The sequence below is a fragment of the Petromyzon marinus genome, chromosome 63 (genome assembly GCF_048934315.1).
Source record: "Petromyzon marinus isolate PM22_M1 ecotype Great Lakes invasive population chromosome 63, UKy_Petmar_22M1.pri1.0, whole genome shotgun sequence".
In the NCBI taxonomy this organism is placed as follows: Eukaryota; Metazoa; Chordata; class Hyperoartia; order Petromyzontiformes; family Petromyzontidae; genus Petromyzon; species Petromyzon marinus.
The window spans coordinates 412109-428386 of NC_133729.1; the positions used below are offsets into that span (position 1 = coordinate 412109).

At 52.5% G+C, this 16278-nt stretch overlaps 1 protein-coding gene across 4 annotated transcripts in view; it reads right to left on the minus strand.

Moving 5' to 3' along the window:
• The window catches only part of TANGO6 (transport and golgi organization 6 homolog), a 235203-nt gene that overhangs the window by 85809 nt on the left and 133116 nt on the right, over positions 1–16278 (minus strand). For all 4 annotated transcript variants that reach the window (XM_076053822.1, XM_076053821.1, XM_076053823.1 and 1 more), the window contains exon 18: positions 7856–8038. In XM_076053822.1, the coding sequence (XP_075909937.1) occupies positions 7856–8038 (183 nt within the window). The remainder of the gene's footprint in view (positions 1–7855; positions 8039–16278) is intronic.

The window sequence follows — 16278 nt, forward strand, 5'->3', positions numbered from 1 at the left end:
TCAGAAATTCGGAATGCCCCCCTTCTCCCCCGCTCCCGATGCTACGCATACCTCGGGCGGCACCGAGACAATTGAAGCGGCGCCTTCAATCGATAACAGGAGGGGTTGGTGGATCACACAGGGATTTGGGGCCGTGTGTGGGATCCACCTAGCCAGCCATCGGTGGCTAGGAGATGTTAACTACCTCGCCTGGTGTGCAGGAGGTTGTGGGTTCGAACCCGCCCCTGACGCCTGCTGCTGTATATTTGGAGTCTGCGTGTCTCTCATCATCATCACCACGGTGGCTAGGAGATGTTAACTACCTCGCCTGGTGTGCAGGAGGTCGTGGGTTCGATCCCGACCCAGACGCCCGCTGTATATTTGGAGTCTGCGTGTCTCTCATCATCACCATGGTGGCTAGGAGATGTTAACTACGTCGCCTGGTGTGCAGGGGGTCGTGAGTTCGATCCCGACCCTGACGCCCGCTGTATATTTGGAGTCTGCGTGTCTCTCATCATCACCACGGTGGCTAGGAGATGTTAACTGTCTCGCCTGGTACGCAGGACGTTGGAGATTTGATCCCAACTCTGACGCCTGCTGCTGCTGTATATTTCGAGTCTGCGTGTCCCTCTTGCCCTGTGGTCACGTGGATTTCTCTCCGGGTCCTCCGGTTCATCCCCTCCACATTTAGAACCAACGCATTTGGCTGCTGTCAACTGCCATGTGATGAGACAACTCTGTTGAGCTGTCGTTTGTGAGGGCCAGGTCGCTTCTGAGAAAGAGCTACGTAGCTCAGTGGGCTTTGTCTGGTAACAATTAACCACCTCTACGGGGAGGTTTTACGTTTATTTTCTCTCTCTCTCTCTGTGTGTCTCTGTGTTATCTTTCTCTGCTTGTGTCTCTCTTGGTGTCTCCGTGTCAGTGTCTTGTCTCTCTCTCAAAATTCACACTGAACTTCTAATTCGGCAATCTTTGGAAGAACGTAGTCAACCAGGCTATTCGTTAATTGTGTGTTGACTGACTCTGTTGCATTGCATTACATTTCCAAATTTTATTAAGTTTGTTTGATAAAGTGTGTTTTCTCTCTCTCTCCGTGTGTCCTGGTGTTGTTGCTCTATTATTTCCTGCAGTCACGGAAAACTCTAAATATCTCATTGACATTCGAATTTCTCTACCCCTCCCCCCTCTCTCTCTCTGCCCCCCTCTCTCTCTATTTAAGGCCTCGACACAGAAGCGTTGTTTCTTTGTGTGCCTATGTTGTGTCTCTCTCTGTGTGTCTCTGTGTTATCTCTCTGCTTGTGTGTCTATGTTGTGTGTCTCTCTCTGTATGTCTCTGTGTGTCTCTCTCTGCTTGTGTGTCTGTCTGTGTGTCTGTTGTGTGTCTCTCTCTGTGTGTCTCTGTGTTATCTCTCTTTGCATGTGTGTCTGTCTGTGTGTCTATGTTGTGTGTCTCTCTCTGTGTCTCTGTGTTATCTCTCTGCATGTGTCTGTCTGTGTGTCTATGTTGCGTCTCTCTCTGTATGTCTCTGTGTGTGTCTCTCTCTGCTTGTGTGTGTCTATGTTGTGTGTCTCTCTGTGTGTGTCTCTGTGTTGTCACTCTCTGCTTGTCTGTGTGTCTATGTTGTGTGTCTCTCTCTGTGTGTGTCTGTGTTGTCTCTCTCTGCTTGTGTGTCTATGTTGTGTGTCTCTCTCTGTATGTCTCTGTGTTATCTCTACTTGTGTGTACGTGTGTCTATGTTGTGTCTCTCACTGTGTGTCTCTGTGTTGTCTCTCTCTGCGTGTGTGTCTGTCTGTGTGTCTATGTTGTGTGTCTCTCTCTGCGTGTCTCTGTGTTGTCTCTCTCTCTGCGTGTGTGTCTATGTTGTGTGTCTGTCTCTGTGTGTCTCTGTGTTATCTCTCTCTGCGTGTATGTCTGTCTGTGTGTCTATGTTGTGTCTCTCTCTGTGTGTCTCTGTGTTATCTCTCTCTGCTTGTGTGTTTGTCTGTGTGTCTATGTTGTGTGTCTCTCTCTGTGTGTCTCTGCAGCAGACTGCCAAACAACAGGGTGTGGCTCTTATTTTGAACAAAAGAATGAAGGGGACGTGGGAGCGTGGCGGTGAGGTGTGGGAAGCTGTAAGCCCCAGGCTACTTTGGGCTCGCCTTCCCATCAACCGGAGGCGAGGAGTGGTGGTCGTGGTTACTTATGCCCCCACCGAAGACGAACATCTGTGGAGGGATGCAGGCAAAGCCGATGAATCAGATGCCTTCTATGACCTCCTGTCACAGGTGCTGGCTAAAGTGGCCCCTCGGGATAGAGTCATCATGTTGGGTGACTTCAATGCCCGAGTTGGTCATGATGCTGGCACCTGATCTGGAGTGATTGGAGGGCATGGGCCAGATCAGCTCAATAATAACAGTAGGAGGCTGCTAGATTTTTGTGCAGCCCATGGGCTTGTAATTACCAACACGCTGTTCCGGCATCGGCGCATCCACACAACATCATGGATGCATGCCGGGTCCAAGCAAGAACATCTGCTGGACTACATAGTGACGGACCAGCAGATGCGAGCCCATGTCCTTGATACCAGTACCTACCGTGGAGCTGATCTGCCCTCTGACCATCGACTAGTCATCTGTAAGATGCGCCTGCCATTCTTCCACTCTGGTGGTGGGTGTACACCCAGGACCCCATTCCAACGTAAAGTGGCCTGGTCTCAGTTATCTGATGAAAGTTGCTAGCAAGAATTTCATCATCGCTTGCGGCTGGGATTGGCATCATCCCCGACTCCTCCTGATGTCGAGGGTAAATGGGCGAGGTTTAGGACTGTGACTCATGCAGCTGCAATGGCTGCTTTGGGTACGCGGTCCAGACCTCCCCAGAGACCCTGGCTGACAGAAGAGGTGTTCAGGATGGTTGAGAAAAAGCGACAGGCCTACGGTCATCGGCTACAGAATCCCACGTCAGAGAATGAGGAGGCATACCGCAGCCTTCGCTCGGAGGTTCGGAGAGCCGTGAGGCGCTGCAAGGATGGGTGGTGGTCGCAGGTTGCTGAGGAGATGGAGTCTGCCTCAGTGGCCCGTGATCACAAATTTCTATTTAACTCCATCAAAAAAGTAACCTGCAGCGCCACACCTATTACCATCATTAGGGGAAAAAACGGTGATCCAATCTCCGACCCCCAGGAACAGGTTTGCAGATTTGCTGAGCATTTCTGTGAGGTCCTGGGAGAGGGAAAATCCCTCAGCCAGGAAAACATCGTGGCACAAAGTGAGGATGACCCTGCTGAGGCTGCGGTGCCTCAAATATTGGAAGAAGTCACCCCCTGTGAGTGGCTGGCTGAGGTGCCATCTGTTGAGGAAGTCCTGAAGGCGATCCGGAGTCTGAGACCAGGAAAGGCACGAGGCAGAGATGATCTCCCAAGCGAAATGCTGAGGGAGGGTGGCGTTTGTGCACAGACTGCCCTATATGACATCATAACAACAGTCTGGACCACTGGACGGGTTCCGCAGGATTGGAAGGATGCCCTGGTGGTCCCCCTCTTTAAGAAGGGGGACCGCACAGACTGTAACAACTACAGGGGCATCTCACTCCTCAGTGTGCCGGGAGAGGTCCTGGCAAGGAATATTCAACATCGCCTTGCCAGGCACGCTGAGGAGAGGCTTGCGGAGCCCCAATGCGGTTTCAGAAAAGGGCGGTCCTGCACAGATGCCATATTTTCTGTCCATCTGCTACAGCAGAGGTGTAGGGAATTCCAGCAAGACCTACATCTCTGCTTTATTGACCTGGTCAAGGCCTATGATGCCATCAGTAGGCCTGGGCTCTGGGTTGTTCTTCGTGCTTTTGGAGTACCTGACCCTCTGCTCACGATCATTAAGGACCTTCATGATGGTGAGCGGGCCCGGGTAAAACTACGTGGCCGGGAGTCAGAGCCATTCCCTGTACACCTTGGGGTGCGACAGGGATGTCCACTGGCTCCCACATTATTTAACATCTATTTTGACCACGTAGTTCGTGAAGCCTTCAATAGCTGTATCGGGGGAATCTCCATATGGTACAGATATAATTGGAGGCTGATCGATGCCCGGGTGCGGTCAAGGGATGGCTCCCTATTGCTCAACCACGTTATGTATGCCGATGATTTGGTAATAGCTGCTCATTCAGAGGAGGAGTTGGAGACGCTGCTGCTGAGACTGGAGCGTGCTACTAAGAGATGGGGCCTTACCATTAGCCCCACCAAAACTAAGCACCTGCCTGGGTATTTTGTACCATCGGACACTCCACCCCCACAACTCCCAATCGGTGATGGGGCAGTTGTGGAGAGAGTGGAGAATTTCCCATACCTGGGCAGTGTGCTTATGACCAGCTCCAGTTTAACAGCAGAGGTCTCACTCCGAATCAGTCAAGCGGCAATATCTTTTCATCGGTTGCGTAACGCTGTGTGGAAGCTACCTGGTCTGTCGCTCCACACTAAGCTTCAGGTCTTCTCGGCCACGGTCATTGCCTCCCTTCTCTACGCTTGCGAAACGTGGACCCCCCTAATGGAACATCTTCGCCGGTTAGAAACATTTAGGCTGGCCTGCCTACGATCCATCCTGGGTTTAACCGGGCCGGATTGTGTGAGGAGCTCACAAATCCTTGAAAGATCTGGGCACGGTCCAATCAGTGAGCTTCTCCGGCAGGCAAGGCTGCATTGGCTGGGTCATGTAGCCCGCATGCCCAGCCATCGCATGCCGAAACAGCTTTTGTTCGGCCGGATCGAGGTGGCTAAACGGGCGCGGCACGGGCTAGAGAAGAGATGGAGTGATGTGGTACAAGAGGAAGTGGAGTTGAGTGGACTTGCCGATGACTGGTACCAGCGGTGTCAAGATCGGCCTCTGTGGAGGAGCTCGTGAAGGACGCTACTGGGCAATTAGAGGCAGTCGCCCTCCAACAACAACGGAGGGCGGAGGAGCGACGCTCACAACAACGAGCGGAGCGCCGGGTGGCTAAAGCACAGCAGGTTGGCACAGTAGGGGGCACAGGTGGTGCATCAGCCAGTCATCTCAGTCAGTCGACCCGTGGCACCTGGGTCTGCCCCGTGACCTCCTGCCCGCGGGCGTTCGACACTTCACGTGGCCTCAAGGTGCACATGGCCTGGCACAAGCGTCGTGGTGACGTCACCGCCACTTAGTGGCGAATGGCGGTTGTTGTTGTTGTTGTCTCTGTGTTATCTCTCTCTGCATGTGTGTCTGTCTGTGCGTCTATGTTGTGTCTCTCTCTGTGTGTCTCTGTGTTATCTCTCTGCTTGTGTGTGTCTCTGTGTCTCTCTGTGTGTCTCTGTGTGTCTGTGTGTTATCTCTTTCTGCTTGTGCGTCTGTCTGTGTGTGTCTCTGTGTGTCTCTGTGTTATGTCTCTCTGCTTGTGTGTCTATCTGTGTGTGTCTCTGTGTCTCTCTCTCTGTGTCTCTCTCTGTGTGTCTCTGTGTTATCTCTCTCTGCTTGTGTGTCTCCGTGTGTGTTTTGTCTCTCTCTCAAATTTAGCAATCTTTTGAAGAACGTCAATCAACGAGGTAGGGTGTTGACTGTTATGTTAGACTCTCTGTGTTGTATTGCATTATATTTCTAAGTTTACTAGGTTCGTTTTCTCTTTCATTTGTACCTGATGATGATTGCTTGTGTTGCAATCGAAAAGTCGCATGCCATTTTTTTTCTACGTGACTTTACCGAAAAAAACAAAGAATAAAAAAACAGTTTACAGTTTTAGAGTCTTAGATCGTAGGATTAACCGGAGGTGATTGTGTGAGGAGCTCACCGGATCTGTAAACAGGCGACGTTTCAGGCAATGACCCTTCCTCAGAGCAATATATGGTCAGGTCTCGTGGTCTATTGGGGGGGAGGGGGTGGGGTGGCATGGGGGGGGGGTGAGGCACAGCTGCCACACTGACTGGGCCACTTCCAGGCTCTTAAAGTAACACAGAAAACAAACTGGGTTAAAGAAATAACTCAGATGTGCCGTTGCCACTGCTACAATTTACAGCGCCGTTTGTGTTTTGTTGGTGCCGCTGTTTGTTAGCGTGACTGCGCGTTCCGCTCTGGAGCCATATAAACTCGGCCCCGTTTCCTTGCCAGGATGTGTAGCGGCGCCCAGGAGGTTGTGCCGATCAAACGTTTCGCATTTATTTCTTAATATTCCATCACCCACCCGCCCGCCCGCCCACCCGCCCGCCTTCCCGCCCGCCCCGACCTTGACTTTAATGTTGTTTTAATGCGCTTATATTATATCATTTATATAGATTCAAAACAAAAGTTAACACAGCAATGAACAGGGAAGGGGTGGGGCGGGGGGGGGGGGGTGCGGTGTTGTGGTGGGCGAGATGGAAAAACGCTCCGGGTTCATGAAAACGAAATCCGCGCCAGATATATATTATTTTTTTAACCACCGCATCAGTAGTTTTTGAAGGGATGTGGAGTTAGTCTGGGGAAGAAAAAAAATAACCCAGCGGGTAGCGTGGCCGCGGCGAGCCGCTCGCAGTCAAACAGGCGCTCTCAAACATCGCCGCTTTAAAAATGTACAAATGTAACGATATATGTGTACGTATACGGTAAGAGAGGCCGTCGCTGGTCTGCAAGGGGAAAACAAGAGGCAGCCCCGTCACGCTCACGACCCTCCCCCCCCCCGTGATCGCAGGGCGAACAGTAAATCTACCTTTTTGTGTTTCCTAATAAAATGTCAGCATAACCTGTTGTTATTTTTTCGTCACGTCCTCTGAAGGATTTCAATAATATTCTGGTAAAATAATTACGGCAATAGACCGCGGTTTGAAGAGTCGAGACAGCGATTTGAAATGAACCAGGCCCAGCCAACTGTTATCGTTGCTCACACCTCTTCGGTGTCGCCATCTATTATTTTTTTCTGTTAAATGTCTAACGAGCGTTGCCTTCCGAGATTTAAACGCGCCGTGCCTCCACATTCACCGTCGCCGACATCACCGGCAATGCCGCACTCCCGCACCTCGGATTAGCACGGTTGGCTCTGTACGGTGGGAAAGACTCACACAGAGACCCATAGACTCACACAGAGACCCATAGTCTCACACAGAGACCCATAGACTCACACAGAGTCTCATAGACTCACACAGAAACACAGACTCTCACAGAGACCCATAGACTCACACAGAGGCCCATAGACTCACACAGAGGCCCATAGACTCACACAGAGACCCATAGACTCACACAGAGACCCATAGTCTCACACAGAGACCCATAGACTCACACAGAGTCTCATAGACTCACACAGAAACAGACTCTCACAGAGACCCATAGACTCACACAGAGGCCCATAGACTCACACAGAGGCCCATAGACTCACACAGAGACCCATAGACTCACACAGAGACCCATAGTCTCACACAGAGACCCATAGACTCACACAGAGACTCATAGACTCACACAGAAACACAGACTCTCACAGAGACCCATAGACTCACACAGAGGCCCATAGACTCACACAGAGGCCCATAGACTCACACAGAGACCCATAGTCTCACACAGAGACCCATAGACTCACACAGAGACACATAGACTCACACAGAGACCCATAGACTCACACAGAGACACATAGACTCACACAGAGACCCATAGACTCACACAGAGACACATAGACTCACACAGAGACCCATAGACTCACACAGAGACACACATACACACACAGAGACCCATAGACTCACACAGAGACCCATAGACTCACACAGAGGCACAGACTCACACAGAGACCCACAGTTTGTTGTCCTTCCCCCGCACCTCCGATTTGCCATGGTTGGCTACGTAGGGTGCGAAAGAAGTTCAACACACACACACAGCCGACATCGCCGACCACTCGGAAGCGGCGGACGTGGCCGGGGGCGGCCTTTGAACTCACCGAGGGCGCGGGTCGCTCGTACCAGGGCCTCTCCCAGCTTGACACGGCCTTGCGGTGGCCGCGGCGGTCTCGCAGCGCCGGCCTCCTCCTTGCCGTCACCGCCGTCGCGGCCGCCTCCTCCGTACTCACGCAGCAGGCGCGGGAAAACCCGCGCCGGGTGGCGGTCGGCCATCGTTGCCAGCCCTGTGTGGCACACAAAGACAAAGGTCGCCATTAGCGAGCGGCGCCGATGAAGGCCGGCACGGCCACCTTCGTCTCACCGAGATGGCGATGTTCACGCACCGCACCGGGTACCCGTCTGAGGCCGAGTCGACGTGGGGGAGACCCAGGAGCGGATCACGTGTGCAAGGGGGCAACACTCTATCCCGGGGACAGACGATAGCGGTCCACAATTTGCTGCGCCGACTTTGGCTGGGGAGCCGGGGGTACGGCAGGAGGCACGTGGTGGGAGTAAAGTGTGAGAACTCCCACGTCCTCTTCCAAACCGTCTGGTCAGCGTGGGGGGGAGGTGGGGGTTCTCTTAAGCGCTGGTCCCTCCGTACCGCCAGCAGCTGACGTGAGCGAGCAGTTTCAGGGCTGCTCCTTCATACCTCTTTCCGCTTTAAAAAACGAAAACTAAAACTCAACGGACGAAGCGATAAGAGTTTGACAAGTCGCAGGCTGCGAGCCGGCTTAGAGTGAACGTGGCCTCACACGGGGGGGGGGGGGGGGGCAAGCGTGAGAATCGGGTGACAGTCGTAGATTTGGGGCGAACGGACGATGACGTCCGATCGGGCAATCGATACGCCTTGGCGGCTCGACATATCGCCACTTAAAACCCCGTATATGTATTTTTTTTAAACGCGAAATCCAGCCGACGGGTTACGTTTTCAATGAATTATGGACGAGAGATGTGAAGAAATGGTTACGCTTAAGCGTCAGTAATTCCTTTTCAAATCGTGACCTTGCGAGAGGCCCCGTGTAATAATGGTGGCATTGTGTGCAACATTGGCGATAATAATCTCACAAACGGCTTCGTCCCTCGCGCGGCTAATAACGCCCTTGCGTGGAATTTCGAAAGAGAGGGAAGGGTGGTAGTGGTGCTGGTGGTGGTGCTGGTGGGTGGTGGTGGTGCTGGTGGGTGGTGGTGGTGGGTGGTGGTGGTGGGGGAGAAAAAACGATTAACGTGAAATAATAATGGCCCGGAGCGCAAAACACAAAAAAATTAAATCCTGAGTTTTTTCGTTTCAGTAAAAAAAAAGTTAATTCATTTCGTCTTCAATTTCTGAAACGGTTGCATTGCATTTCAGGGCTGCTCGATGCAACGACGGTTAGGGAAGGGCGATGGCCACCTCCGCCGGGTGAATCATCGCCGCCCGTGCGGCGAAGGTACGACGGACGAGAGACTTCTACAGGCGCACGAGAGAGAGGAGATCGCCCCGACGAGATGAGCCGACGGTCCCCTTGCAAGCACTAAAGAGGGCCGCCCCAGGGGCTAGTTTTTCTTGGCACGCGACCGACTTCGACCCAGCCATGAAACGTCCCTCGATGGCAATTCACATTTTGTGCGAGCGCGCGCGTGTGTTGGCGTGTGTTGGCGCGTGTTGGCGCGTGTGGGCGCGTGTTGGCGCGTGTTGGCGCGTGTTGGCGCGTGTTGGCGCGTGTTGGCGCGTGTTGGCGCGTGTTGGCGCGTGTTGGCACGTGTTATCGCGTGTTGGCGCGTGTTGGCGCGTGTTGGCGCGTGTTATCGCATGTTGGCGCGTGTGGGTGCGTGTTGGCGCGTGTTATCGTGTGTGGGCGGGTAATCCTCCGGACATTTGCTTGTCACGTGTTCCATGCCGTGTTGTTGCTGCGTTCCCTTGCGCACGCAATGTGCGATTTTGAATGTTTGTTACTTCTCGTGTTGTACAAAGAACAAATTGTTTCATTTATTTCGGTTTCTCACCTGTGCACAATCACCCCCCTCCCCCGCCCCCCAGGTCTCCCTTGAAGAACACATCTGTCCCACAATGCAATGTTTCAGCAACATTTTATATTTGTGCTTTTTTGTTTTTACAAATCATGTTGATTTACTAGGAATACTCTTTATTAATGAATCGTTTGTCCGTTATTCGACAGCTACTATTCGGCAACTATTCACACCCCCGTTTAAAAACAAAACTGGTCATCAGAAAACATCTGCAAAAATTTGATTCTTATCCAGGCCCCACGGTGAAATAATAATAACAACCTCTATTTCATGAACTGCCTGTCATATTTGAAGTATCTCAAAGCGCTGGACATAATAATACAACTACACTCCCAAGTATAGATAAAATGTAAGCGAAACAGAAAGTTGATAATAACAATACTGTCAATTCCAATAAAGTTAAGAACTTTGATAAAAGCAAGCAATGAAAATAATGATTGCACAGTAATCCAATAGGTCGACAAAACTGCCTTTTAAATCCTAAGTTACAGGCAAAGCTTGCAGTAAAAACACGTGAGTTTTTTTGAAGGAACTCCACTCTGTCTCTCCACCGGCCCCTCTATTTATCTGCTATTAAGAATGGAGGCCACTCGACCGAAACGTCACGTAAAGTATACGCAGGCAATCCTCGGAACAACACGCTCCTTGCATCTCGACCTATTGTCGACGCACACGAGGCAATTGTCGGAATAACTCCGCACGCAAAGCGACATACCCACCACCTGGCACCGCGACCCCATTGCGTTGCCAGCAGCCGGTGCGGTACAATAACCGGCGTGCTACACCGGACGGCATCTCGCGTGCACAGACAACTCATCCCTGAGTCTCTCTCGTCGTGATGGTACACTGTCAAGTTTACTCCTCCACTCTCTCTCTCTCATCGTGATGGTACACTGTCAAGTTTACTCCTCCACTGTCTCTCTCTCGTGATGGTACACTGTCAAGTTTACTCCTCCACTCTCTCTCTCGTGATGGTACACTGTCAAGTTTACTCTTCCACTGTCTCTCTCTCGTGATGGTACACTGTCAAGTTTACTCTTCCACTGTCTCTCTCTCGTGATGGTACACTGTCAAGTTTACTCCTCCACTGTCTCTCTCATCGTGATGGTACACTGTCAAGTTTACTCCTCCACTGTCTCTCTCGTGATGGTACACTGTCAAGTTTACTCCTCCACTCTCATCGTGATGGTACACTGTCAAGTTTACTCCTCCACTGTCTCTCTCGTGATGGTACACTGTCAAGTTTACTCCTCCACTCTCTCTCACGTTGTGATGGTACACTGTCAAGTTTACTCCTCCACTCTCTCTCTCTCACGTGATGGTACACTGTCAAGTTTACTCCTCCACTGTCTCTCACGTCGTGATGGTACACTGTCAAGTTTACTCCTCCACTGTCTCTCTCATCGTGATGGTACACTGTCAAGTTTACTCCTCCACTCTCTCTCGTCGTGATGGTACACTGTCAAGTTTACTCTTCCATTGTCTCTCACGTCATGATGGTACACTGTCAAGTTTACTCTTCCACTCTCTCTCACGTCGTGATGGTACACTGTCAAGTTTACTCTTCCACTCTCTCGTCGTGATCGTACACTGTCAAGTTTACTGCTGCACTCTCTCACACTCTTTCTCTCGCTCCCTGCTTCCCTGCAGCAGCTCCACCATTCTTTCTCCACGCACGTGCGGCTCCTCAACTCCACCAACTCCAAGACGCGTCTCCATCCATCCTCTCCACGACGCACCTCCCCGCGTAGCAACAAGTAATACTGTATTTCTTCATGTTCAATCTAAAGGAAGCATATGAGAGTTTACGTGATTTTCCTTTGAATTGTAAGTATTACATTGTGTCGACATGTATTGTAGCGATATAGGCCAAGGCTATACGGGGGATCTTTGTCTTTGTATCTGTCCGAATAGCGCCACATGGTGCGAGGGACGAATGTTTTGGTGTTGTTGCCGTGAACTGTGCAACACAGCCAGCGCAATAAGCGGCGGCGTCGCCAAATAGGATTTGTGAATTTAGAAGAAAAAAAAAATCAAGGCACTGAGCGTAACTCTATCTCAACAGATCCGTCAAACAACAACAACAACAACAACGTGGCCTTAAACGGGAAATGGATATTATAGGTGACGTTTCAGACAATGGCCCTTGTTCATGGCACTGTATGTTTGTGTTATTTTATAACCCGTGAACCAAACAGCTTTGATTTTTGGGACCGCCCCCTATCAAACTGCAATTTTTTTAATCATTTCCATCCATACGGGGTCTCCCCTTGAAACAATTAATCTTAAATAATTACTTTTAGGAAGCCAATGGAGCTATGCACTTTTAAATCTTGCTTAAAAACGAATTTCTACAATTAGCACGGTTGGCTACGTACGGAGTGAAAAAAGTTCAACATACACACATAGACAGACTCACATAGAGACCCATAGACTCACAGAGAGACCCATAGACTCACACAGAGACCCATAGACTCACACAGAGACAAATGGACTCACACAGAGACCCATAGACTCACACAGAGACCCATAGACTCACACAGAGACCCATATACTCACACGGAGACACATAGACTCACACAGAAACCCATAGACTCACTTAGAGACCTATAGACTCACACAGAGACCCATAGACTCACACAGAGACCCATAGACTCACACAGAGACCCATAGACTCACACAGAGACCGATAGACTCACACAGAGAGCCATAGACTCACACAGAGACCCATAGACTCACACAGAGACCGATAGACTCACACAGAGAGCCATAGACTCACACAGAGACACATAGACTCACACAGAGACCCATAGACTCACACAGAGACCCATAGACTCACAGAGACCCATAGACTCACACAGAGGCCCATAGACTCACACAGAGACCCATAGACTCATACAGAGATAAGACTCACACAGAGAACCATAGACTCACACAGAGACCCATAGACTCACACAGAGACCCATAGACTCACACAGAGACCGATAGACTCACACAGAGAGCCATAGACTCACACAGAGACCCATAGACTCACACAGAGACCGATAGACTCACACAGAGAGCCATAGACTCACACAGAGACACATAGACTCACACAGAGACCCATAGACTCACACAGAGACCCATAGACTCACAGAGACCCATAGACTCACACAGAGGCCCATAGACTCACACAGAGACACATAGACTCACACAGAGACACATAGACTCACACAGAGACCCATAGACTCACACAGAGACCCATAGACTCACACAGAGACCCATAGACTCACACAGAGACCCATAGACTCACACAGAGACCCATAGACTCACACAGAGACCCATAGACTCACACAGAGACCCATATTTTGTTGTCTTCCCCCACACCTCCAATGAGCACGGTTGGCTACGTACGGTGCGAAAGAAGTTCAGCACATCCACATTAAAGGGCTCTCATCTGGTTAAATAAAAGCCAATGAACCAAAAAAAATGAAGTTGATGTACGCACGGGTGTTTAGCACGCACGCTTGCATTCTGGGACCCAGTGTCGCCCCCCCCACCCCAGTCGCGATCCCGGCAACGTGACGAGCGACATCTGAACCGGTCCCCGGCCCAAGCCTCGCGCCAATCCACACCGACCCCTGCGGTGAAGTATGGTCGAACAAACCCCGACGGGCAAGCCCTAGACCGCCGCGCGGGTCAAGAGGTCGCTCGACAAAGGAGAACGTCTCTCGAGAGGTAGCTCTGTGGAATCCGCTTCCCCGCGGGACGTCCGTCTCGCGGCACAGCGACGGGGAATGGCGGGTGGCGTCGGCACCGCGTCGCGACCTGGCTAAAACTCACTCAACCGAGAGGCGAGGCCGTACAAAGAACACGACGTGGGGTGGGGGGCTCTCACCCGGCAGTGGATTGGCACGCGATCTGCAAATCGTTCATCAATCGCCGTTGAGCCACGGCGGCGGTGACTTTTGGCCGCGGTTCTCCGAAATCGGACGGCAAATTTCAAGAAGCGTTTGCTTGTTTCTTTCCGGACATCAATCCTCCTGCACGGGCCCCCCCCCCCTCCACCAATACCACCACCACCACCACTACCACCACCACCACTACCACCACCACCACTACCACCACCACCACTACCACCACCACCACTACCACCACCACTACCACCACCACCACCACTACCACCACCATAATCACCACCACCACCACTACCACCACCACCACTACCACCACCATAATCACCACCACCACTACCACCACCACTACCACCACCATAATCACCACCACCACCACTACCACCATCACTCCGCCACCGCCACCCCGCGCGGGTTACAGAACAGCTGATGAGACAAACAACGGCGATGACCGTATGGGGGGGGGGGGGGGGTAAACACGCGGCGAGCGAGCGAACTTGAAGCGACGTCGAGCGTCATGGCCCCCCCCCACCACCACCACCACCCCCAATCTGCCGACACCCGAAATGAAATCCAGAAGCTTTGACCGGGGGTGTGTGTGGTGTGGTGGGGGGGGCGGCGTTGGCCTCACGCGGCGCGAGGCGAATCGCACACGCTGGCTTCAAACGTCCTGTCGCTGTCTCCGTCGCAGATTTATTATTCGAGCTTTCTTTCGCCACTTTCTCTCTTGTCTTTTTATATAAATAAATAAAAAACTAAAGAAAATCTGGCTCACGTAAAAGCTCGCGAGCGCGAGCGAGAGAGAGAGAGATCGCTCACGGTGACGCTAAATCAGGGCGCGATAAAACGTTGTTACGGCGCGGCGTTGCCATCGTCGGCGTCGCCAACGACTCGACGGCCGATTCACAAACACGCAGGAGGAGGAGGTGGAGGAGGCATCGTCAAAGCGATGATGCTGCGCACTCCGCTACTGCCGACTCCGCAAAAATCTGGCTCGTTTGACCACCTCAATGCGTGATTAAAGTTGTTGCTCTACGCCTACATCAGCCATGCGAAGAAGGAGAGACCCACAGACTCGCGCAGAGACTCACAGACTCGCACAGAGACCCACAGACTCACACAGAGACCCACAGACTCACACAGAGACCCACAGACTCGCGCAGAGACCCACAGACTCGCGCAGAGACACACAGACTCACACAGAGACCCACAGACTTACACAGAGACCCACAGACTCGTGCAGAGATCCACAGACTCGCGCAGAGACCCATAGACTTGCATAGAGACCCGCAGACTTGCATAGAGTCCCATAGGCTTACACAGAGACCCATAGACTGGCATGGAAACCCACATACTTGTGTAGTGACACAGCGCTGACTGCTGTACAGCAGCTGCAACTGCAGACAGACACTTAGCGCACTCACGCCGTTAAGCGTATACACGGTGTGTGTGTGTGCGCACGGTGTGTGTGTGTGCGCACGGTGTGTGTGTGTGTGTGCACGGTGTGCGTGTGTGCACGGTGTGTGTGTGTGTACGGTGTGTGTGTGTGCACGGTGTGTGTGTGTGTGTGCACGGTGTGTGTGTGTGCACGGTGTGTGTGTGTGTACGGTGTGTGTGTGTGCACGGTGTGTGTGTGTGTGCACGGTGTGTGTGTGTGCACGGTGTGTGTGTGCACGGTGTGTGTGTGTGTGCACGGTGTGTGTATGTGCACGGTGTGTGTGTGTGCACGGTGTGTGTGTGCACGGTGTGTGTGTGTGCACGGTGTGTGTGTGTGTGCACGGTGTGTGTGTGTGCACAGTGTGTGTGTGTGCACGGTGTGTGCGCACGGTGTGTGTGTGTGCACGGTGTGCGTGTCTGTGCACGGTGTGTGTGTGCACGGTGTGTGTGTGTGTGCACGGTGTGTGTGTGTGCACGGTGTGTGTGGGTGCACGGTGTGTGTGTGTGCACGGTGTGTGTGGGTGCACGGTGTGTGTGTGTGCACGGTGTGTGTGTGTATGCACGGTGTGTGTGTGTGTGCACGGTGTGTGTGTGCACGGTGTGCGTGTGTGTGCACGGTGTGTGTGTGCACGGTGTGTGTGTGTGTGCACGGTGTGTGTGTGTGTGCACGGTGTGTGTGTGTGTGCACGGTGTGTGTGTGTGTGTGTGCACGGTGTGTGTGTGTGCACGGTGTGTGTGTGTGTGCACGGTGTGTGTGTGTGTGTGCACAGGGTGTGTGTGCCGGCAGGGCGGAGGAACTGGGGCAAGGGTCACGGTAGACCTCGTGGGGAGGGCCCTGGAACCCTCCGGTGGGTTCGAGAAGGGAGGCGTGGCCAGGGCAGATCCAGGCCGCGCCGAGGGGAATAAAAGCAGCGGAAAGCGAGAGCCCCGGGCTGCCGGTTCTGGGAGTGGGTTCGTCGCCGTCGTCGCCGCCGCACGATCGTTGCGCGGCCGGACAGCGGTTGGCTGTCTCGGTCGACGCCGTCGGCGCAACGCGGGCAGGGTCGTGTCTGGGCCGGGTCGTACGGCAGCGTGGTCGTGAGTGAGAGAGACGGGGGGGGGGGGGGGGGGGCAGAGTTGGTGGCGTGGAAAGTAATAAGGGAAGG